We start from the raw sequence: 25,688 nt of genomic DNA, 5'->3' as shown, positions 1-25,688 counted from the left end.
TCACTCCAATGAGTGAAAATCACTCCTAAAAGAGTGAAAAACACTCCTAAGAGAGTGGAAACCACTCCTAAAAGAGTAAAAAATCACTCCTAAAAGATTAAATCCCACTCCTAAAAGAGTGAAAACCACTCCAAAAAGAGTGAAAAACACTCCTTAAAAAAAGAGTGAAAAACACCCCTAAAAGAGTGAAAAACACCCCTAAAAGAGTGAAAAACACTCCTAAAAGAGTGAAAACCACTCCAAAAAGAGTACCACCATTCCTTTAAAAGAACGGACAACTCGTTAAGGTATGCTAAGGGACATCAAGAGTGGGTTTCACTCTCCTAAAGGTGTGGTTTTCACTCTCGGGGGGATTTCACTCTTCTCATTCTTTTGGCGTGTGGGTTTTTCACTCTTTTTACATTAAACGAGTATACCTTCTTTTTCATGTTTTTTGGGGTAGCCCAATTAATTGTACTATTTTGTTCACCGTGTTCACTTTGGTCAGAAATCAATTATTATTTTATCCTCAATAGTGTTCAATATGTTCAATATACTTGTGGATTTTATATTTTAGCTGAAGTCCAATTAGGTCAATAGTAGCATAGTGCTGCTCACTCACAGGTTGCCATATCCTTCCTGGGAATGTTTGGTACTACGATATCTGCATGGGGGAAAAGTATCAGGAATTAACAATGTGCATGTCTTTAAGGGTTCATACCACTAAATCCGCCTGTGAAGCGGTTTCCGGCAAAAGTTTATCACGCCTATAGTCCCAACTTTGCATACAAATTGTGCAAAATCGGTGCAATATTAACAATTTTAGTGTTGAAAATCGTGTTTTACTAGAACTTGTGAATGTGATCTCTACTAATTTGAAAAGAAAACGCAAAAATTTGAGTGATGTTTACGATAATGAGCGCATGAACACACGAGGTCAAAACGCGGTTAGCAGTCGGACGTAAACACGGGAAAATCGGGCCTTTTTATATAGCGCTAATTTTCTCAAAAAGTAGACGGAAAATGTTGTGTCATTTTCAAATATGTTATGCAGAATTTTGTTCTGATTAAGATGATATCAAATATATATATTTCAAAGCTAGAGGTAACTCGACTTATGGCCTAAAACGTGACCCCTATTTTGCACGTAAAGTCTATGGAAAGCTATTTAGTGTTATTTACCCTTAAGGTGGGTGACCCCATTCTCATCCAGTTGCGGCGCTACGGGGAGGGGCAAATATTTTTTGTTGATTTTTCCACCCTAAAATTCACCCCCCCTCCATGCCTCCTCCAAAAAAAATTCCTGGTGCCGCCATAAGTGTCATCCCCCACTTTACCCCCATCAAATTTGAGATTTTTGTGGCACTCTATCTGATAAAAGCTCGTTTTGTCTTATAACCCCTGAACAATTTTGTTTTTGCTGTATGCATGTCAAATCAGCTGTTTTTTGTCAAAAAATATTGGTTTTGACTGAAAATCGCAAGTGAAGAAAGTGAAAACAAAAATCCTCAGCAGGCAAAGCTCATTTCGGACTACTATTTTTAATGGAACCTTAGTCAGTCAGGCTAAGTGACAACCTATTTCTGTGGTTACCAAATCAAAGACAATTGGTGGTGAAGTGAAAATGCCACAACTTCGGCATCGGCAACAAGTGTTTAAGTCGGGAGTAACGTAATGTGCAATTCATAGATATACTTACGCTACGAATAGGCCAATAGAAACACCCATAAGAACGACGATCACAGCAACAATTGCGACGATACCCGCAGCATTCAAACCACCACTGGCTGTATCACTTCCCTGGCCGCTATCTGGACCTACAATGCTACTCGGCCCATCACGACCGCCCGCGCCATCGCTAAAGTCGTAGAGAGCGAACTCGGTGTTTGTGGTGGAATTGCCTGTATTGAGAAGAGAAAGTAAATGAGGTAAACAGAATGAGATACACCTGTAGTAACACAATGTGGACCAGGTTAGGGGATGACAGGGGCTTATGAATACCTGAGTGGAAGAAGGGCCCAACTCCATTTTTTTACAAAAATGAGTTCGAACCAGCATTTTATTGCCAGCAGACTGTTCTTCCTTATGTGTGAAAGATGAGCAAAATCCACTCTCTATGTATACACTTAATCATGGTTTTCAGGAAAGAAAGGCCCAACTCAGAGGAGTTGGGCCCTTCTAATATATGGTTAAAGAGGAATTTTGTTCATCCATGAAATCTGCTTTTCACTATACTATAAACTTTCTTGCTAACATATTACATGAGTTCTACTTGTGCAATTAATGGTGATTACCTAATTTCTGTAGATATAACACGGAACTGGCACTTTCAGTATATTAGTGGAAGAAGGGCCCAACTCCAGCTCGTATTAAGACCCGTACCGTTGCCATGGAAACATCATATATAATTTCGAATGTATGTAATATTGTATGTTCATGTATTAAAGGTCCACTGAAGATGAAAACATTCTGTCTATAAAACTTTTCCAAATATTAAGTTTTTTCTTAATATCTCAAAAACAGTTTTGATGGAGTTGGGCCCTTCTTCCACTCAGGTATTCAATTTTCAAAAATCTCGGGTTGAAAATATTTATGATTTACCTCTTCCGCCCATACAGACTCAAGATAAATTATCCATTGTTGGAATTAAGCCACGCGACGCACAAAAACTTTCTTTTTGCATGATGAGCCACTTTTTTTTCTATTTGGCAATTCAGGCAAGGCCCCCCCCCCCCCCCCCCGGGGGCTCCCCTTCCATTTTAAAGACGGAATAACGCCGCTGCGTGTAAACATCGAAGCAAAAAAAATGAATCGGTCTAATAAATGTTCATATTTGTTATATATAAATTTAGCTTTGCGTATTATTTTTTATTGTTGCATGGAATTAGTACCAATAGCGATTGTTAATATAGTTATGATGAGAATTATAAAATTCTATGGAAAACTCAGCTATGATGTAGTTACTATAGTTAAGTCGTGTTCACACGGTCGGACATAAGTCACTTATTAAAGGTAATAAGTGACTTATGTCCGACCGTGTGAACACGACTTTAGATTTTGGAAGTCATAAGTGCAGAATGGGAATAGACGACGATTATAGGGTTAATGCATCGTTGGATAGAGCAAATGTGTATTAGTATAGAAACAGTTAATCAAATTCTATCACTAACCCGGTGTGGTTGTAGAATATTTTGTTGGGGTGGAAATTGTCGTTGTGGTATTTGGTGCAAATGCTGTAATAGGAACAATAAAGTATTAATTAGTGATTTTTGTAATGTTTTATGGAATATTTCCAAACAATCAAGATCCATTATCCAATATTTAGGCCCTATGGTATTTTCAAACAATTAAGCTTTTGAAAAAGTTGAAATTTAGTGTATGTTTTAAGGTAAACAATGAATGCATCAGGTGACCCAATCGTGCGTTAAATGTGACAACCAGAGATATTTTGATTTTTTTTAATAGCCCAATGCAAGTTGAAATGTATATTTTTGTTTTCATACCCTTCTTTATAAATTATCATTATGAGTTTGACATAGTGCCGAATATCGATTTGCATGTTTGCTAAATTCAAGTTACACACGAATTCTCTTGGACCAAATATATTGACAGAGGGCGACCTGACAGTAGGGTTAACAGGTACAGCGGCAGTTTCACATGATTGATCCCCTGTTATTATATTTCAAGGTTTGCATTTAACAAAGAGACGAAACGATATTATGTAATACAACGTCCAAGTTCTTACCCGTTGTTGTATTGTAATCTGGCAGTTCAGGTGTCGTGGTGTAAAACTGTGTTGGGGACTCAGTTGTTCTAGGTTTCGTGGTGTAAAACTTTGTTGGGGGCGCTGTTGTTCTAGGTGATGAATCTGGAAGGGTAATTGATTATACCAAAGCAGCTTGAAACAAATATATGCACTTCGGGTGTAGTGTAAATTTTGACATTGCCATTGATTGATAAACAATGATTATGCCCTATGTAGGCCTATACTTGCTGGTGCACTTTAGGACGTGTTCTACTGCGATTTTTGTGTGGAGGGTTGTCATTGTGTGATCCGTAAGGAAAGAACACTAAGGAATCGGAGCAGGTGGATGCTTGTTTGCGCTCTACAGCTGTTACTTGCTTGTTGTATATTCTATAATTTTCCTGGTGTGTTAACTGTGATTATATCTAGTTTTATGTGTGAAATACCCACTGGGAAATATATTTGCTATAGTTATTATTAATATTTCAATGTGAAGGTTTGATTCAAAAATAATTTTGCAAAGGAACCCGGGCAAGGAGAGTCTATACATAAGTCGTATAATTATTATACCATTCCCCCGATGCCACCTGCGATATTTTAGACAATGGTGACTTTCAAGCACTGAAAGCATAAGTATGATTGCGCTATCAATGTAATATTTTGACTATTCTATTATGAACAATATTATCTTTTTATTTTGCCGTATCTAGCAACACACTTTAATATTAATTTTATCATTAATTCTAAAGAAATCACATTGACTTTTTCCGAGTACTTTTTGCTAGTACCACATGAAAATAACCCAATTCATTCTGCCTATTGGTAATCATGCATTTGTGTTGTTTTGTGTGTATGCTGATGGTCTCAGTGATTGCATAATGCTATAAAATCAGAAATCGCAAAGTAAATCGCAAAGTTACCTGAATGAGGCTCTGAATGGGTGGCTCCATTTGAAATCTACACCCCCTGTGTGGGAGATTAAGGTCATATCTTCCACAGGGGGTGTATGGATTTCAAACGGAATAGCCCAATGGCAAGAGGAGAATATGAGGCAATACCTTCACCAGATGGGTTGGGAAAATCCGGTATATCAATTGAACTTGGAGGAGGAATTCCACAAAAACAAAATGTGCTATTATCTGTGGAATTTGCCGGTGCTATGTTGACCCAGTCTGTACGAATACACATGAATATACAACATAATAGCATTATCACATCACACATGCCTACTGTCTTTTGGAGCTGCGAACAGTCAAAATCAAGGGTCTTTTTTGGCTTTCTGGTTGAAAATTACATGAAAAAAAAACAGAAATGTGAGGAATGAGCAATTTAGGGGTCTTTTAGAGCTGGAATGGTCAAAACTCAGCTTAAACCCTACATCATAGGTGTATGTGCACGTGTAGGCCTAGACATCTGGACCGTGTGATGAACCGCCAGAAGAATGGCCGCCAGAAGATTTGCCGCCAGAATTGGTGTCTATGTCATCAAAGCTACTCAAATCAATGCAGCATTTCACGTGGCCATTCTTGTGGTCGACGACGACGAGCATTAGCACAACTACCGAGTGTGTCGATGGGTGGGTTACTTAATGCAAAGGCTAAAAGGTTTTCAGAGCTCTGTTTTAGTAAATTTCAGGGGTCTTTCGGAGATGCACTGTCCAAAAACAGGGGTCTTTCCGGGAAAGCATACCAGTAGGCCTATGGTCAATTGGTCATTTGTGTTGAGTGCCACCGGGCATGTTTAGACACTGGTGGGGCATTTTCAGGAACTAAAATTCCAGAATTGCGACGTAGCTTGACAAAAAGTAGGAATTGTCACAAATTCCTACTTATTTATTGTTATATCATCATCATCAAAACCAGGAGCTGCTTTTTGACAGGCTGCGTCAAAAACTGGAACTGTCACAATTCCGGAAGTGTGACAGTTCCTGGTTTTTGATGTAGCAACACGTAATTATCTTTCAAGAATAATTAATAGGACATTTGGACAAGAAACGACATGAAGACATTCCCATAGCAACTATAGGTTATTGGTTAGGCCTTCAATGCATGATCATTAGGGTTAACAGACACGAATAATTTCAGTTGAAATCCATACACCCACTATAATATGGATTAAGACATCACCACCCACACCACACAGGGGGGTGTAGATTTCAAAATGGAGTCACGCATTCAGGTAACCCCCGATTGAAATTCACACTCCCAGTGTGGAAGATTAACATATCTTCCATAGGGGGTATACGGAATTCAAATGGAATATGGCCCAATAATGGTTCAGTGCACATTTAGTTAGGGGCAGCTTCAAAACTCGACTGCCGGTTGACAGGCGGTTGAACCGCGTTCCATTGTTTAGAACATTAACAATAACGCCTAGAAACCGGCTCCAACGGAAAAGAACTGTGCCGGCGGATGAGTTTTAAAGCTGTCTGCAACTATTTCTAAGCATATAATATTAAATATATACTATTTTGCATTCGACATTAGTATATGGTAGATAGGTAGGGATTTTTTTTTACTTTTAAAGCAGTAAATTGCGTTTGATAAAAGCCTTGGAACTTTTTTCTTCTTCTTTTTAATTAATTTTTTTATTTATTCATTTTTTGCAAAAACGAACAAACAAAAAAACAACCTCTAGGGTCAGGTCTAATTTTAGGGTCGGTCGGGTTACGCCAATCAAACAATTATTTAGGCCTTGTTAACGTACCTGCTTCACACGTTGGTATATCACCTCTCCAGAAGCCACTAGCTCTACAACTTAGCAGATAGTTCCCTCCAGTCAGCGTATAACCACCGTGGCACGAATAGGAACAGAGAGATCCACGATCCCACCCCTTGGTGCATGTCAATGATCCGTGGACAAGCAAAGGCAACGGCGTACATTCACCTGATAAGACAAACGATGTGAAACAATGAACATTGGTCAAATAAAAATACCCCGTGAGGGCCATTATGTTACAAACGTTACCATGATCCGTGGACAAGCAAAGGTAATTGCGTGCATTCATCTGATATGGGACAAACAATGTGAAATAATGAACATTTTAGGATCATGATTGGTCAAATAAAAATGCCCCGGGAGAAAAATACACTACATGGCCATTATGTCACTAACGTTACCACGATCCGTGGACAAGCAGAAGCAATGGCGTGCATTCACCTGATAAAACAAACAATGTGAAACATTGAACATTGGTCAAATAAAAATACCATGTAGGGCCATATGTCACAAACGTTACCACGATCCGTGGTCAAGCAATGGCAATGGCCTGCATTCTCCTGATAAGACAAACAATGCATGGGAAACAATGAATATTTTAGGATTATGATTGCTCAAATAAAAATACCCCGGGAGAAAAATATCCTGTAGGGCCATACCGGTATGTCATAAACGTTACCACGATCCGCGGACAAGCAAAGGCAATAGCGTGCATTCTCTTGATAAGACAAACAATGTGAAACAATGAACATTTTAGGATCATGATTGGCGAAATAAAATGTCTGCTCTTCCCCAACTGACGCATAGCTTAGTTGGTAGAGCACTATTAAAACATCGGTAAAAACCAAAGGTCCCAGGTTCGAATCCCAGATGGTCAATGGGATATTTTTCACTGGTTATCATTCATGTTGTGTGGTGTGGTCAGAAGTTTAAATCCAATTATCATGATTATATTATATACTGACTGTAAACTTTATTTGAGAAGATGACTGTACAAAAAATGAAATACATACTTAGTTTACAAGTTGGTAACCGATTTCCTGTCGATGTCCATGTCCCGTTCGCAGCGCAGGTTGCCACGGATGGTCCATCCAGTCTATAGCGGTTATCACAGGTGTAGCGGCAATCAGAGCCAAATGTACGACCATTTGGACACAATAATGAACCGTGATTGGGCTCCTCTAGTGCTGGGCATTGAACTAGTATAAAGTGAAACAAGATCGTTGGTGAGTGTTTTAAATCAGGGCTCGTATAGACGAATCCAACGAGCCAAGTCATGGTCAGGATTTGGTCGGCCATTACTGGGTCCCCGGCGCACCAAGCAGGTGTTGTGACTGCCCAATTGGGTGGATTAAAGCCGCTTAAAAGTCGATGTTATATTGTATTGTGTTGTAAACTTTCATCATTCTGTTGTCTACGTGTAACACGGGTGATGGAATGCAGTTTAAAATTCCCGCCAAACAAGGACGCATCATTTCACATTTCAGGTGAGATATACTCAGCGGGGACCCAGCCATGGCTGCCACTGAGGTGTAGGACTGCGTGAAATTGGATTCGTCTATAGTTGCAGACTTTCCTGTAAAACTACTAAACTGCATGTGAACAGAGACGAGGGCATATACAAAATGGTCATATTTATGACACTTAGCGGCAAGATGCCAGTCTCCCGGCGCTATTCGGCTGGCAAACTAGAAGTTTGTTTTAAAGCGGCAGGGTTATGAGGCGAGGTAAAAGTGTTTAAAAACTGGCAAAGCGTTAAAAACATCAACGCCAAAACTCAGCCCTATGCGAGCGGCTGCAGATGGAAGCTGAATTGCAGCCCTACGGGCTGAACTTGAAGAAGATTGTTCCACCAACATATTGTTACATCGCAAGAACCCCGAATATTTACAATGAATACTGTTCTTTTGGAATAGAAATTATGGCAGTTTTCAGAATAGCCCTGAATGAAAATCAAATACTTGGCCCTTGTATATTAAAAACCAAATTTGAATATTTTTATCAAACAAAGATAGGCCTATTGATGAAATTAAAGCTGAGCGCGAGCATCGTTGTTTGATGAAGGCTTTAAAACGTGTCATACGTGTCATAGGCCCACGTGACTTACCTGGTTGACACGTGGGAACAATACCATTCCACATTCCGTCCTTATTACAAGTCAAACTTGAACTTCCACCGGAAATGTAGAATCCCACTGCACATTTGTATTGACACACGGACCCATACTGGAAACTGTCACTACAACTGAGGGATCCTTGGTCTATCGCTGGAAGGACCTCACACTCAACTACGAACAAGAAGTAAAATATAACGTCAGAAGTGAAGAAAAGGGTAATATTAATAACTAGTGGCAAATGGTGGTCATAGACCACAAACCTAGCTGGGGCGTGTTGGTGTTGTGGAGGTATCTGACCCCTGCAAAATGTTCCCCTGGTCATGAGGTTTGTTGTCACCGAGTTTGAGTCACGTACTTCTTACAGATGTTCAGAAAATGCTATTTTAAGATTTGACCCCAGATGACCTTTAACCTGACCCCTACAAAATGTTCCAAAAATGTTCCCCTGTTCATCTAGTTTGTTGTCACCGAGTTTGAGCCCCGTACGCCTTATAGATGTCCAGAAAATTCATTTCTAAGATTTGACCTCTGTATGACCTTTGCCCTGACCGCTGCAAAATGTTCCCCTGTTCATGAGATTTGTTGTTGAGCCCCAAACCCCTTACAGATATCCAGAAAATGAAATTATAAGATTTGACCCCATATAACCTTTGACCTGACCCCTGCAAAGTGTTGTTCCCCTGATCATTAAGTTTGTTGTCACCAAGTTTGAGCCCCATACCCCTTACAGATGTCCAGGAAATGCATTTCTAAAATTTGACCTCTGCATGACCTTTGACCTGACCCCTGCAAAATGGTCCCCTGGTCATGAGATTTGTTGTCACCGAGTTTGAGCCCCATACCTCTTACAGATGTCCAGATAATGCAATTGTAAGATTTTACCCCTTTAATGACCTTTGACCCCAATTCTGTATGAAGTTATAGGCGTGTAGTATAGCCGATGCATATATGCAAATGACATCATTGTACTATATAATATGTGGTAGAAGAAGCATTTTGAAGGTATTTGGTTAAATACCAGAAATGCCCCCTTAATGACCTTTGACCCCAGTTCTGTTTAGACGCTATGGGCACTGGACATAGCCGATACATATGTGCAAGTTACGTAATTGTAGGGTGTAACATGTAGGAGAAGAAGCATTTTGAAGTTTGTTGGCAGAAGAAAGAAGAATCGGAGAGCATTACAGTACCTAGCTGGGGGGTGTAGCTAGGTAATAATGATGATGATGATGATGATGATAATGATGATGATGATGATAATGTTGCTGTTGTTGTTGATGATGATGAAGATGGCGGTGATGATGATGATGATGATGATGATGATGATGATGATGATGATGATGATGATAACCATCATCATCATCATGGTGGTGATGATGATGATGATATGATGATGATGATGATAATGATGAAGGTGATGATGATGAAGATGATGGTGATGGTGTTAATGATAATGGTGGTGATGATGATGATGGTGATGATGATGAAGATGATAGTGATGATGATGATGATGATGACGAAGACGATGATGGTGATGATGATAATGGTGATGATCATCATGATATGATGATGATATGATGATGATGATGATGATGATGATGATGGTGCTGGTGATGATGATGGCGACGATGGTGATGATGATGATGATAATGAAGATGATGATGATGAAGATGAAGATGATGGTGATAGTGGTGATGATGATGATGATGATGATGACGGTGATGATGATGATAATGATGATGATGATGATGATGATGATGATGATGATGATGATGATGAACACAAAATACATCGACAAAGCTGAACTAAAATACGGAGAAGTAGGAGAAATAAATTATGCAAATTAGGTACTTAATTACCATATTTTGCGCTCAAAATCTAATCAGGTCGACACCCTTTGGTCATGCTACCCCTATAAAGTTTCATCATCATAGCACTTACGGTTCTCAAGATAACGCGTTCACAAGCTTTTTCCGAACACACACACGGACACCCCCCCCCCCACCACACACACACCCCCACCCACCCCGACACACACACACCATAGTGATTACTAAGTCTCTCCCTGAACATTCAGGCGAGACAAAAACGGAAGAGAATGGAAAAGAAAATGAAGACAAACAAGTTAGGAATAACCAGTAGCATAGCCAAGGGGATGGGGGAAAAGGAAGACAGCTGCCCTCCCCCTAAAAATTTTCGTCAATGTTTTCCCCCTAAAATTTTGTCTTGAACCCCACCATGTGAAAAAGTGCTGACTATGCCACTGGGAGACTACCGGTAACCCATAGAATGGCGAACTATGTTTAAAACAGCTTTTGTTATCACAAAGTATTACTTTTGGCAGAATGCGAATATCGATTCATCCCTTCATAATTCATGTAATGCATGACAGAGGACAGACGGCGTGGCACTGCACCGTTAACTTGCCCGTGCGTGGTATTTTTTGTCCACTTATCATGCATGATAGTTTACCAGCTGTTCTCCTATTCGCTGTCGTAGTGCACGTTAGAATATAGGGTGTTATTCTGCAAAGGGCCCGTTAATTAGAAGGCCCGCTACTCAGAAAAATTTTTTTTGAGTAGCGGGCCTTCTGATTAACGGGTTTTCAGATTAGCGGGTCTTTGGGTTAGCGGGTCATTTTAAATGAAAACAAGCCCGCTATTCAAAAATCTGAATAACGGGCCTTCTGGGTGACGGGTTTTCTGAATAGTAGGCCTTCTGAGTAATAACGGGTCTTCTGAGTGACGGTTGCACCCCCCCCCCGGAGAAAACGGCAGTGGAGGGGGTAAAGATAAACCATGCATCTCTCTTACCTGGTTCACACGTTGGGTTATCCGTTATCTTGTCAATAGGGCATTCCAGAACAGATGGTCCACTCAACTTAAACCCTACATCACAGGTGTATGTGCACGTGTAGACATCCGGTCCGTGTGATGATCCGCCAGAAGAATGGCCGCCAGACGATTTACCGCCAGATTTGCCGCCAGAATTGATGTCTACGTCATCAAAGCTACTCAAATCAATGCAACATTTCACGTGGCCATTTTCTGGTCGACGAGCATTAGCGCAACGGCTGGGTGTGTCGATGGGTGGGTTACCTAATGCAAAGGCTACAAAGAAAAGGACAACATTACTTTTAGGAATATCTAAGAATATCTAGCACACACAGTAAATGGTTTCATGATCTTGGCAAGCTTTTGGCAACAGTGTCTTAAAATAACAGATAGGGGTCTATGTCTTGGTGGACTGTCGTGTAACATGGATGTAAACGTGATCCTAAAAATGTCTTTCACATTGACCCAAACTAATTACAAGACCTCTTCTACATTGAGGCTGGCTTTCCCTTTTAAAGGGAATTTTTATTCAATTATAAAATGAATCGACATGGGTTATATTCCGTGCTTGTAAGTTGGCGTACGTGTAATATAGTCACATGACTCGCATTTACTTGTAAACAATTCCTCTGTAGGCCTAATATTTCACCTCATGATTTTTCAGCAAATTTAGAGCATTGAACTATTCCAGTTAAAATCTATATTGTCCGTATTATTTGTTGGTGTTTGAACTTAGCAACGAGACCACTTCCTTATACAAAGGTCTGGTTACAAAATGTAGCCAATTAGCCATATGCGGGGATATGCCATGCATGCAGACTTTCGGATGCTGACTTTCTCTATATAGGCCTACCTATACTTTTTGCAAACTAGCCTGAGGGACAAAAATTTAACTAGCCTGAGCGACAAAAATTTAACTAGCCTGAGGGACAAAATTTTAACTAGCCTGAGGGACTAATATTTAACTAGCCTGAAGGACAAACTTTTAACTAGCCTGGGTGACCAACATTTAACTAGCCAAAATAGGACGCCCTCTATTGATTTTGAATTTAACTAGCCAAATGCTAACTAGCCAAATAGTTATCCCCTACCAAAACAATGGTTCCACGTTCCAGTCATGATGCAGTCATGTCTACAGTAGAATTCATCTCGACCTTTGCAGGACTTAACCCCATTAAAAGCTATTAAACCAAGATAACACTCATTGAAACAGCTCAACTGATTAAATCGGATCTTCTCTGGTTGTGCACAAGTGTCTGTTTTCATGTGCGATATCGCAATAAAGCTGGTATTATAGCTTCAGTTGGGTAACCGATTATAAAGGAAACGAAAGGAAACAATGGTATGTGTACCTTTGTTCACGAAATGAGACAATGGTCTGCTTTTTGTAAACCAGCATTCTTGAAAATGAGCAACATAATGATTGTTGACTTAACACGGTTTGGAAATAATTTCTTCATATTTTTGGTGTTATCTGTCGTTTACATATCTTTCCTAAAACACAAAAGTGCGACCCTCTCCAAACACCTAAATTAGCTAAAAATTTAGGACATGTTACAAAACTATATTGTCTAGAATTTTAGAAGAGTACTTTTAATATTGGCCGGTTATTTTTCACACAGCGACGTTGACTAGGCAATGTACTATTACCTATAACATTAACTAAAACACCAAAGTACGCATATTTCCAAACATCTAAATTAGCTAAAAATTTAGGACATGTTAAAAACTATATTTTCTAGAACTTTAGAAGAGTACTTTTAATATTGGCCGGTTATTTTTCACACAGCGACGTTAAGGGATCTAGAATGAGCGTTTATTGCGTTTCGACAGTATTTTTTGTGGGACATGAGAGCACCTCAGACGTATCGAATTGCATTCTGAATACGAAGCATGTCTTTCTGATATCAAATAATTTTCATTTTTGAAAATCACAATATAATACAAATTTTATGACAAATTATAAAAATTTGATATTTTTAAATTTTTGATATATAACAGTCCTCGAAGTAAATTATACAAATCTAATGATATATTCTTAAAGTGTATGTAGCAGGAGGAAAAGCCGACGGTCAATTGAAAATTTTGACCTTTCATATTGAAGATATGGATTTTTTCCCAAAAGACCTATTTTTTTTTGGTGTTTTGGGGAAAAAATCCATATCTTCAATACGAAAGGTCAAAATTTTCAATTGATCGTCGGCTTTTCATCCCACCTACATACACTTTTAAGTATAAATCATCAGATTTATAAAGTTTACTTCAAGTAGGGCCTACTGTTAAATATCAATTTTTAATGATTTGCCATAAAATGTGTATTAAATTGCGAATTTCAAAAATCAAAATTATTTGATATCAGAATGACATTCTTCGTATTCAGAATGCAATTCGATATGTCTGATGTGCTCTAATGTCCCAAAATAAATACTGTCCAAACGTTCATACCCCAGCCCTTAACTAGTCATATCCCCATACTTTTAACGTAGGGCTATTTGTAGAGGTCACGCGTCAATGGGAAAGAGCACTGTGTATTGTGTATAGGAAAACGGACAGTAACTGCAGTATGTAAAACCTATAAAAACGCAAACTTGCTGGAGCAACTTGAAGGTTGTTGCACATAGGCCTACTCTAGAGATTCTTTCTAGGGTCTGTGGTTGTTGTTATACAGGACATAGGTGTGCGTTTAACATGTTTAAAAACAAAAACAAACAAAAAACATCAGTGTTGTTTTCAAGCATTATTAATAAAACCAAAAAAATCTGTTAGAAAAAAACCCGGAAAAATGCGGTATTAAGGTGAACAGAAGAATATACATGCACAAATCACAGAAAAAAAATCTAAAAATGTAATTTTATCTTTGACAGCGTAGCACCATATTCCATCATGTGACTTTTTGTAAATTTTTGATATGAATGATTATTGTTGTTCTTTAAATTTAAATGTATGAATAAAAATAGTTTGAAGGTTGCGGTCCTTACAATTTGACGCCCCAATAGTCACACTTGAGGAAGTATTTGGGTTGTATACAAACCAATGTTAAGGTCGGTCGGTGAGTAATAACGTTATACCGTGGGTGCACTATAATAATAATACGTGTTTACCATGTTTACTGATTTAAGGCCGTGTAAAATTAATATTTTGGTTCTCGTCCCTCCCTCCTCAATTTCTGGGATTTGTCAGATTTTTTTTTTTTTATAGATTTTTTAATTTTTTTAGACTTTGGAATGATTTATGAAATCTTCATACATATAAATAAGTTTATTAGAGAACAAGCATCACTTCCAAGTCTTTTTGTGGTACTCTAGGGGTTTATCCTCAGAATCTCACATTTGAAAAAAAAGGGCCTCATCGTTTCCTCGAGCACTGTTGGAGAAGACCGAAAACTACTGACAATGCTAATTTTACATTGAAAAAAAAAAAAAAAAAACACACCTCCCTCCCTCATCAATTCATGAAAATCCTCTGGACGAGAACCAAAACATTAATTTTATACGGCCTAATATGCCATATCACATGGACAAATCTTTTCTCTAGCACCATTTTGTCTATAGACTTTCTACTAATCATGTACAATTTAAAAAACGTGTTTACATGCTACATACCAACACCAGTCTGTCCAGAATACCCCTGTACAACAAGTCTTCCCCCTCCCCGTGGAGCTCCGTGGGATGGTGGTGGCCGCCCCGATATGTAAGATTCTTTTCGTGCTGTTTCTGACCAAATTAACCTCATATTTTGCCATTTCAACCTAAAAGTGCCAATTTTTTCGCACTTCGCGCTAATTTATTCCACTCAACACAAATGACCATACGGGTATGTTCCCCGGAAAGACCTCCTTTTTCGATTTCGCAGCTGCGAAAGACCCCTATATTTGACCAAAATAGAGCTCTGAAAGACCCAAAAATTTCTCATTCCTCATATTTCTGGGTTTTTTTCAGGCGATTTGCAACCAAAAAGCCAAGAAAGACCCTTGATTTTGACTGTTCGCAGCTCCAAAAGACCCATTTAACTTGTTCGCAGCCTGGTTCGCATGCAGCTCCAAAAGAACCCCTTTTACCGGTACGCCGTCAGCTCCCAAAGACCCACCACCTCAAAATTCCGGGGGAACATACCCACCAAAAATGTTTGATGTGCCCCCCCCCCCCGGGACATTCCTCGTATTCAGAATACAATTTGATATGTCTGATCATGACTATAGACTACCTTCATAATCTGATGTGCTCTCATATCCCACAAAAAATATTGTGCAAACGCGTGTTACCAGAGCCCTTTAAGTTTCATGTAACTTTATGAACTTCGATGCTATATTCAGAATCCTTGGTATTATACACTGCAAAAAGCGTGAAAAGCGTGTTTAGGAATTGAGCACTTTTCTTGCACCACGTTTCTAAACATGCTTGAACCCCTAGCAGCCAGCCCTGATATAATTATACTATACTAACTGCTCCATCCCGGGCAGGGGAGACGCTAGAGGGCGGGGGGGGGCACATAGACACAATACACGATTTTGTCGGCAAAAATTGACTGTTATCATCAAAACCGATGTCGGCAAATGTAGTCAAAGCTATGTGATTGTTGGCAAATTGCAACAGTCATAAAAGATTAATGCGTTACGAAAATGTGCTGTTGTTACGCAATAGACCTATTGTTAATGTTATAGTAGTTACTAGTTTTGTCGAAATTTTTTTTGACTCCTACCCCCCCCAACACTTTTAAGATTCTTAATTTTGATTCTTGATTTTTCCACCCCTACACACATTATTTTGGCCCATATCTCAAAACTATAGGATTGTCGAGTTCCGACTGATTTTGCTTGATCGCATCACATTTATAGGAATGACAAAGTGGGATACATACCAAACAATTGCAGTATCACAAAGCAGTTGATGATATTCCAAGCCATATTTTCTCTGATACATGTAAGTTACAAAACTTCAGGATTGTGTCGCGGCCAGCAAGTCAATAAGACACCATCAATATGAGTCGCTTTTATCATTTACATCAAAGAATTATGACTATTGGTTGGTAGTTTGACGGAACTTCATAGAAGTTTGTTTTGTTGACTAAGTCACAAGACCGCTTTTTAGCAATACAGTAAAGTTCCACAACAAATGTGATAAAATGAGGATAAAGTCGTAAAAGTCAACTTTCCGATTTTTTAATCATCAACTTTAATAATTTTATGCAAATGCCCATCAAAGGTGACATAAGAAAGGTAAATTATATTGCGTATTTAAACTATAAAGAACATAAGGATATGAATGGTAAACCCCATCACCCGGTGTGGGGAGGGTGGTTCTTCAGCGATTTTGGTAAATCAATGGGTGAGTTTTTAGTGGAGACCAATGCGCCCAATTGGGCGCATTTGGAAAAAGTGCCCTTCAAAGCACACAAAAAAAACACCCAAAAACAAGTAAAAAGGGGTGTTTTTAAGACAACGTGCGCATGTGACGCATTTAGGGTCTAAAAACACTGATTTTCAAGAATAAGGGTAGTTTTCTGAAACTGAACAACTTGTTTAGGGTACCTTTTCAAATTTTTGGTAAATTACGAATCCAAAAAGGGTACATTTGTTGCATTTTTACTAGCCAAAAACTCATTAGGGGGTAAATTCTATATTAAATTACCTTATAAGGGGCTAACTTTGCTGGTAGGGTAAAACTCGTTTAGAGGGGTGTTTCAAAAATATTTGGTCACGCATGTGTACAGTATCATACGGTTGCAAACACAGCACTAACGTAGGTATAGAGAAAGTCAGCATCCGAAAGTTTGCGTGGCACATCCCCGTACAAAAGTTTTCGTAGACCCCCCGCCCCTCCCCCGGGGTAAATCGCCTCATAACTTTGGCGACTTTATTCTCATTTTGCATGATTGGGTCAAAAATAACAATTGCATGGATCGGCAGACAATCTGAACGACACAAATATTGTGTGGGAGTCTCACATGACTTTGTGGTAGTGGATCAGTGTGATGATGATCGTATTATTGTTTTGACAAGTTCATATAATATGGAAAGGAAAAACGCAGGGTTGTTTTAATTACACTCACGTGAATAAGTTTAAAGGGGTACTACACCCCTGGCCATTTTTTTGCGTATTTTTGCATTTTTCTCAAAAATCATAGCACATTGGTGACAAGTAAGATATGTATATTATAGCGGGCAATGACTACAACTACTGTACTGAAAATTCAGCAACTCAAAGCAAGTTATTGATTTATTGATCAAATATTAGTTTTCCCTCATTTTTGACTGTAACGCCACAACTGTTGTCTGTGCTGAAATAAAATTTCCAGTGCAGTAGTTGTAATCCTTGCCCCTATAATATACATATCTTTCTTGTCCCCAATGCGCTATAATTTTTGAGAAAAATGCAAAAATAGGCACAACATTGGGCAGGGGTGTAGTACCCCGTTAACTATACAGTTAAGTTTAAATATTATACACAAACAAAAACATTTTGTGCCACCTGAACGAATTTCGTGGAGACGCAAAATTATGTTTGGATAAAATTATAGGCCTAAACAAAATTGTTTGATAGGCGTAACCCGAGCGTAACCCGAGCATGACTGAGGGCACGATGGGGGAGGGGGGTTGTAAAGTGCATGATAATTATAATAAATGTAGGCCTATTGTATGGTTTTAAATGGTTGTGTAATTATGACTGTGTGCCCCCGGGTGGGGAATTAGGCGGCAAGCCAAAATAGTGGGCTTTCAGTGATTTTTATGTTCTGCTGACTGAGGGCAACGATGGGGGTTAAAGTGAATGATAAATGTATAGGCCTATATGCTTCTACATGGTGGTGCAATAATTATATGTGCCCCGGGTGGTGAATTAGGGGGCAAGCATATCTGAAATTAACAACGATAATAGTTTATGACGGTTTGCCTCTCAAACCCGTGAGCCTATAGGCCCTACTGTACGGAGAGAGGGGGGATAGAGAGAGAGAGAGGGGGGGGGATAGAGAGAGGGAGAGGGAGGGAGAGGAGCGAAAGAGAGAGAAGGAGAAGGAGGGGGTGGAGAGAGAGGGAGAGAGAGAGAGAGGGAGCGAGAGAAAGAGAGGGAGACAGAGAGCTGCGGGGGAGAGCGGTAGTAGGAGAGAGAGGGGGAGGGGGAGAGAGGCTTTTGGTATAATGCAAAGCAGTCTTGTCAAAACGTACTTTGAAAGACAAAACTAAAAAAAATAAAATAAAAAAAATTGGTGAAGTCCCGTCAAACTACCAATTATAATCATTGTATACTTGATGCAACATGAACTGCTTTGTGATACTGCAATTGTTCGGTAATGTTTCCTACTTTGTTGTCCCCCCCATTTTATTATACAGGGTGTGCCCCCCCCCTTTAAAAAAAAAAGACAAAACAAAACAGAACCCTCATTGCATGTACCCTCTTTTCTCCTATTTCTGTAAAGTTGATCAAATATATTTTGGTAATATGTAAAGAAACCTTTAATCGTTAGCTTTAATACCAAAACAATCGGCTCACAACTTTTGAAGATATACTCTTTTCGCCAGCCCATCGGGCTGGTACCTATTTCTGGGATGGTGTGTGTATGCTCAAGAGATTAATTTTTATTGGTATTGGAATGACTTTTGTTTAAAACTTTTTGTGGTTGAATTTTTTTTTAAATATTTTAATTCGATTTGTAAGGAAAAGTAAGTATGTTTTGCCGTTTCAACGAACGAAAACGAGTGAGTATTACCAAAGTTATGTTTGAACTAATTATGACTTTAAAAGTTCTAGGTATAGGCCTAAATGTAACAATAATAGTTAATATATAGCATCATATGGTCAACAGAAGAAAATCTGACATCACCTATGATGTCATATCAGTGTCCTTGACCGGGGTCCTTACTCCTTGACCACTGAACAGCGTGATATCATGTTGATAACAGATCTATAGAATCAAAATCTTCATCATATCCCCGGATTGTATCACAGATTCTCAACAATCTGTGATCATATGGACCATATTGATGTGAAAGTAGTTATCTATCATATCCTGTGTCATTTTATGGATAAAATGACTCAAAATGTTATTGATGAAATGGTTGCTATCATAAACATCAGTTTTGTCTTTTCAACGGGAAAAATCCGATGCAAAATAAAGTTTTTAGGGCCTAGCTATAATATGGGCATAATTTATGCATGTAGGCCTATAGTATTGAACAAGTACCCCATTTGACATGCACTTATATAGATAAATAAATTGTCTTACTTTATTAATTTAATAACTTCTTTATTATAAATAAAATGACACATAACTATTTGATTCATAAAATTACATTCAACAAAATGATTGAAGAGAAAACACACAATGCACTAGGCAGACTGTTATAGAATGGAGTATGTAAGATGCCATGTCCATAGCTTCGCAGGAGTTTCCGACTAGCAATCAACATGATCAGCACATTCAGAAAAACACAGTTTAAGAGTGAAGATTGTAGTGAGTAACCAGTCCTTTATAAATGTGCTGGCCACTATCTATTATAATATAGTAGGCTTAAACTATACATTGCGAATTAATTAAGTTATTTTAAAATAAAATGTACATGTAAGTTAACTCAAACCGGCAGTGTATTTGTGAAGTGGTATATCGAAAGCAGTGAAAGCGGACATTCCTAAGCGAAGATATTGAGTTCGTAAGTTCTGGTATTACAAAATTGGAAATTGAGATATCGTGGGTAAAAAGCTGAAAAGACAAAAAAACAAAAACAACAACAACAACAACAACAAAAAAACAAAACAAAAAACAGACCAGAACAATTTGGAGTAATGAATTAAAAGAGTTGACATGAGATTAGGAATTAATGTTTTCTGCTGTTTCAGTGTGCATGTTCTCATCGTTGATGGTTTGGTGGACTGTCATGTAGATGTAAGCGTGATCCTAAAAATGCCTTTCACATTGACCAAAACTAATTACAAGACCTCTTCTACATTGAGGCTGGCTTTCCCTTTTAAAGGGAATTTTTATTAAGAATTGTACCCGTTTTTCGGGATGGGTCATGCATGCTGTGGAGGGGCCTGCAAGATCACCAGACCTCACACCACTTGATTTCTTCCTTCCATAGCGACGTCTATGAGCGAGTACCACACTAGCCTCCAAGATCTTCGCAACCATATACTGCTGCATTCGCATGTATCTGGCACAAGAGAATGGTATACGCAACGCAATTGATGCAATGAAGATCAGGGCCGCCGAATGCATTAGTCAAGGAGGCAACCAGGTAGAGGGCAGAGCAGCACACAGTAAACTCATTTCAGAAGAACCAAAGACAAACCAAACAGCCCTTTACATGGCTACTTATATCATGCAGTTATTGTTAACTATACATGTATGCACACAACACAGGGGCACGCACATAGGTAATTGACCCGTACTGGTAGCGCTGTGCTGTGGGTATAGGAGATGAACTAGTTAGCGTCAAAAAGTATAAAAGCTCTGATTTTAGTATATACTTGCTCTGTGTTTTAATTGCTTATTCTTTTCAAAATATCTGAATTTTTAATCCGGTACCAGCTTTAATAACGGGGTACCATGCATTTGTATGAGAAAGGAAATCTACCATCTTATCCAAACTCCCGTGTTAATCCAATGCACATTTTGCTTCACCTGGCCGCCCTGACTTGGTCGCCGGTGGAAGAGGGGTGCCACCAAACCGTAATAGGTACAAATTTAGTACTTTCTGTCAATCAAGTATGGTTTATTTTCAACATGTCAATCTTTAAATCATTAACATAGTCCTCATAATAACGATGGACCGCCTTGATGAGTAAATGACAGCAAAGCAGTGAAAAATCCCCAAAACTCAGTCAGTGGAGCTCCGCCCGTACATGTCAATAGCGTCATTATCGATTGGATTAGTCGACCGTAGCGGACAATTCGATCGCTCATTGGATTAATATTATCACGTGGTAAGAAATGTGCATTGGACAATCGATTATTAGAATGGTTTAGTACTGCATATTTCGGTTTAATCTTCACTAAGCGTGTTTATGGCTGAAAAGGTCACGGTGAATTTGCCGTGGACAAAACTGCACTATTGAAAAAGATAAATGTTTTTTCGCCCCATAGGCTACTGTGCCATAATATGGTTTAATTGTTAAAAAGTCAAATGATTTGTTAATTAATCATTTGGTTAATATGTTACTGTATCAAAGAAATTGTTTTTAAATATTCAATCAACTCACTTTTATCCGGCAGGACCGGCACTCCTCCGTCAAAAATAGGAGCTATCCAATCTTCAAATTCAGTAACCCTTGTATAAACTCCTGGTAATTCAGGTCTAGCACAACCTTGTCCCCAGCTCACAACCCCTCCAAGGTACCATCGGTCACCAATGAGTCCTACTAAGGGACCACCACTATCACCCTACAAAATAACCGATATGGAATGACTTCGTGGTTAGAATACTCGCATCTTTGAGTCGGAGCCCCCGGGGGTCACTCACTGCTTGACTTGCTACGCACCCGCGTCCAAGAAAAACGTCTAAAAAGGGTATGTTTTTCACCACACAGCGTCGTCGACGTCTTTTTGGAAAACGGGTACTTTTTCTGAAGGCATCGCTATTTAGGGGTCCTTTGTCAGCCAAATCCTTAGACGTTTAGGGTTAGTAATATTATTGTTTGAGTGAGTTTGCACTAATTTGATCAAAATCACCACTTTTTTATTGACACTTGTTACCTTTGTGTATGTTTTCTTTATTATTTATAGGTCTGCAACATCAAAAAGACACCTTGGGTATCAAATTAACTCATTTTCCTGTTGACGCCATTTAGGGTATGGGTTTTGCATGTGCTACGCCATTTAGGGTAGGATTTTGCATAGTGTTTCGCCATTAAGGGGTGCAATTTGGTTATATAAAAAAATCGCCATGAAGGGTGCATTTCAGTGGTGGTCGGACGCGGGTGGGTAGCACTTTTGTGTGAGAGTGACCCCCCTCGGGGCGGAGCCGCCCGTTCCACTCGACCACCGTGCACCCTGGGCATAATAATCCCTACATTAACTGTCAAGAGTCTGCAGGATCTTTAGTTTTACATGTACATTGATCTGTACTATTTTGTACATACAATTATCAGGTTATCAACCCGGTCTCTAATATTCAGTCTATATCGCGCTGAACACACATTCGATATCCAGTCTATATCGCACTGAATCATACGGCCGTAAATAGCGTCATTAAAGATATTTATCCGAATTAAATCTCTGCATAATCTAGCACCGCAGTACTTATCTAAGAAGTTCAATTTTGTAAGTGATAACCATGATCGTAATACTAGACAAGCTACTTCTGGTCAGCTAGCTCTTCCACCACTCAATAATGGTTATGATATCGAGTGTTTTAAACATTCTTTTAGTTATAGTGGTGTTAAAGTATGGAACCATATTGATCTATGTGTTAGAAATTCTCTAAATTTGCTTTCTTTTAAGGAGATGTATAAGAGACATCACTTTAAACAGCACTAATTAATATTTTGTGTGGTGCTTATGCAGGTTGCCTCACTGTATTGAGTTTATTATATTGTTGTTATAATATGGTTGATATATATGTTATGTTGATATGGTGGTTGAAGTTAAATATTTTATGCTATGTTGTTTTAAATTTGTATATATGTATTATTGCAGGGCCCCGGGTAAGACCAGCGGTTAGCTGATTCGGGCCTACCCTGAATAAAGATTATAAGTAATAAATTGTCTATAAATTATTACTAGAGTTCTCATAACAAATCCAGGTACTCATAGTTAGTAGTGACGTTTCGCTACCTACTGGCTGGTTGCTTCTTCTTCTTGACTGAGCTGTACTACACTTGCTGTCTTATAGCTGTAGTGTTGCCAGTTGATTTTTCTTGGATAGGCTGCATGGCTGTATGCATGATTGAGAAAATAAGCTGCCCTCCTCATTGTTTTAAATGCTTGCTCGTTGCGCCTCCTGATCCAGATTGACTCTTATCCATCTTGGGAACTGATCACTTTCCCGATGAAGAATTTTGGCCCCTCCCAGTCTATAATGCACAGCGTCGTCATCCCTATATCTTCGAGTGAAAAATTGCCGTGATAGTAGGGCGAACCCACCAGTTCTTCAACAGACACGCATGGCGATTTTATTCGAGATAGGCCGACCGACCACATGTACGATAAAAAGATATACGTATCTTTCCCACTACGAATGCAGCGTTGCCGTTCATCAACAGAATAACCTATTTTTACGATCTGCTCATTACCCTCTTTAACGCTAACTCACGAAAAAAAATTTTTGTCAGTTTTTGTTTTCAAAGCACAGATTAGAGATTACCATATTCTTTCAACACATATATTCAACTGCAAATCCAACAAATAACGGGATATATTCAAGGATTTGAGATTATAATCACGCATTGGCAGATTTAATTTTTTACTGGCGACATCATTAGATAAACCATGGAAGACATTACTCTTCTTTGCTGCTTGAATACAGTGATCAATATGTGATATTTTGCTTTTATGCTTTTTTTTCTTTGAGAAGATATCAGAATTCGTACAAATTTCTTCCTTATTATTGTCAACAATTACAATGTTTTCATCATCATGATCATTACAAACATCGTACACTTGTAAACACGCAAAAACATTATTATCAGATAGAATACCAAACATATTATCTTTAACATAATTAACTTCTTTATCACGTTTATTACCATCGTATACAACAGAGTTATTCTTTTTGTTCTTGATCATATCACTGTTGCGGAGATCATCTGCTCTGATAGGATCTCAGTACCGGTCGCGGGAACCTGCTCTTATGGCCTAATTCTCCACATGTTCTGCATGCTATTGGACCGCGAAAATGACATTCACTGGTAACATGATTTTTAGACCACAGTTGAAGCAGGGTTTATGCTCGCGAAGTCCGATTCTTCTGGATCCATATGAAAATCGCGAGGTTTCATTGTTCTCAGCGTACCGAAGCCTTTGGGAATTGTTTTCATCAGCATGATTAGCATCTCGATGACGTGGCCTACGACGCTGATTAAACACATTTTGTGCTGTCCAATGTCGCTGCTATGCTGCATAGGTTCTTGTCTCTGCGAACGTAAAAAATGTCCAGAATTTTGTCGCGTAGGCAATCTGCCCGCTGGCGCTAGTCTTTTGCTTGATTCCCGGGAATCTTTCCGAGGAATACTCCGAGTATTCCTTTGCTTCTTCTGTCTTTGCGATTCCCGAATTGTTGGGGGTCTGCGTCCTCTTACCACTGTAACCCAGGGAGTGGTTCCATCATCACGGTCGCGTTCATTATCTGTCGATGAGAAAGCTGTGTCAATGTCAACAGAGGGGGTTTGTAGCCTTGCAACTTGAGGATGGCGTTGATTCTGCTTTGAACTAATCGCATTCATCTGTTCCTTGAGCCCGGTCCTTGAGAGCCTTATTTTCAGCTTTAAGTTCTTGCTGTTGTTCGTACATTGAACGCTGCCAATCTGAGAGTATATTAATTGTATTGCGTAGTTCCCTTACAAGGGATGGTACATCTTTACATAGTTCACAACACCAATTACATGACTTTGACGGTCTTCTGGTTAATTTAACGCAGCTTAAGTGATACTCTTTCTGACAGATAAAACAACTGCAAGTAAGATCACCGGGTTTCGTGGTGCAGACATCACCACACTTGGGAGTTTGGAGGAATTTGTTCTTTTCTTCCACCTACAGAAGAGGCAGCCGTCGTTGAGGACGTGGTCTCGTTTCTGGGGGGCACATTTTATCGCCGCCTGTTTATCGGGAGTTTGAGCAACTGCCCATTGTCCTGATGAGGTTTTGGTGGATGAGGAATTATTTTCCTTTGGTTTGGAAACCATGGCATCTGTACTTTTAGGGGTTATGATCTTAGCAATTTGTTTCTTCTTAGGATTTTTCAGTGATGTAACATATTTGGCGAGTTGAGTATTATCTTTTACTTTGTTTGTAAATCGGGCTTTAGGATTGCGGTGAGTAGGATAATCACTTTGTCGACTTTCAACGTCTTTCTTCCTTTGCTTGCAATCATCACATGAACTGTAATGCGATGCCATTCCAGTGTAGTAGTAAATGGATATACATGTAAAAGTGTTTATCCCCCTTTTTTTAAAATAAAGTTTCGGGGATCTGCTAGTTGATGAACAGATCCAAAAGGTGCAAAAAATAAACAAAGTGCGAAAATCGATAAAATCGAAGTCAAATCAGCAAAATGAAAGATCGACTACTACGTGTGTAAACTAAGAAACGTACATGGGTGTTGACGATGTGTGATGGGGTTTTGTTCTGAGACGTGTTCTGAAATGGCAGA

General features: G+C 39.0%; 1 protein-coding gene across 6 annotated transcripts in view; it reads right to left on the bottom strand.

Moving 5' to 3' along the window:
• Positions 1-417: 417 nt before the first annotated feature.
• The window catches only part of LOC140165041 (uncharacterized), a 37,206-nt gene continuing 11,935 nt past the window's right edge, over positions 418-25,688 (bottom strand). For 2 of the 6 annotated variants that reach the window (XM_072188455.1, XM_072188454.1), the window contains exons 6-14: positions 21,583-21,763; positions 11,372-11,668; positions 8,550-8,729; positions 7,456-7,641; positions 6,431-6,610; positions 3,725-3,847; positions 3,150-3,212; positions 1,679-1,880; positions 418-643 (exon numbers count right to left, since the gene is read on the bottom strand). In XM_072188455.1, the coding sequence (XP_072044556.1) occupies positions 598-643; positions 1,679-1,880; positions 3,150-3,212; positions 3,725-3,847; positions 6,431-6,610; positions 7,456-7,641; positions 8,550-8,729; positions 11,372-11,668; positions 21,583-21,763 (1,458 nt within the window). In that variant the 3' untranslated portion in view covers positions 418-597. Of the gene's footprint in view, positions 644-1,678; positions 1,881-3,149; positions 3,213-3,724; positions 3,848-4,782; positions 4,897-6,430; positions 6,611-7,455; positions 7,642-8,549; positions 8,730-11,371; positions 11,669-21,582; positions 21,764-25,688 lie in introns of all 6 variants that reach the window. The other 4 variants (XM_072188457.1, XM_072188456.1, XM_072188458.1 and 1 more) reach the window with 4 other exon arrangements.

Source organism: Amphiura filiformis, chromosome 11, assembly GCF_039555335.1.
Source record: "Amphiura filiformis chromosome 11, Afil_fr2py, whole genome shotgun sequence".
NCBI classification, from domain to species: Eukaryota; Metazoa; Echinodermata; class Ophiuroidea; order Amphilepidida; family Amphiuridae; genus Amphiura; species Amphiura filiformis.
This window is presented reverse-complemented; position numbering and strand designations above follow the sequence as displayed.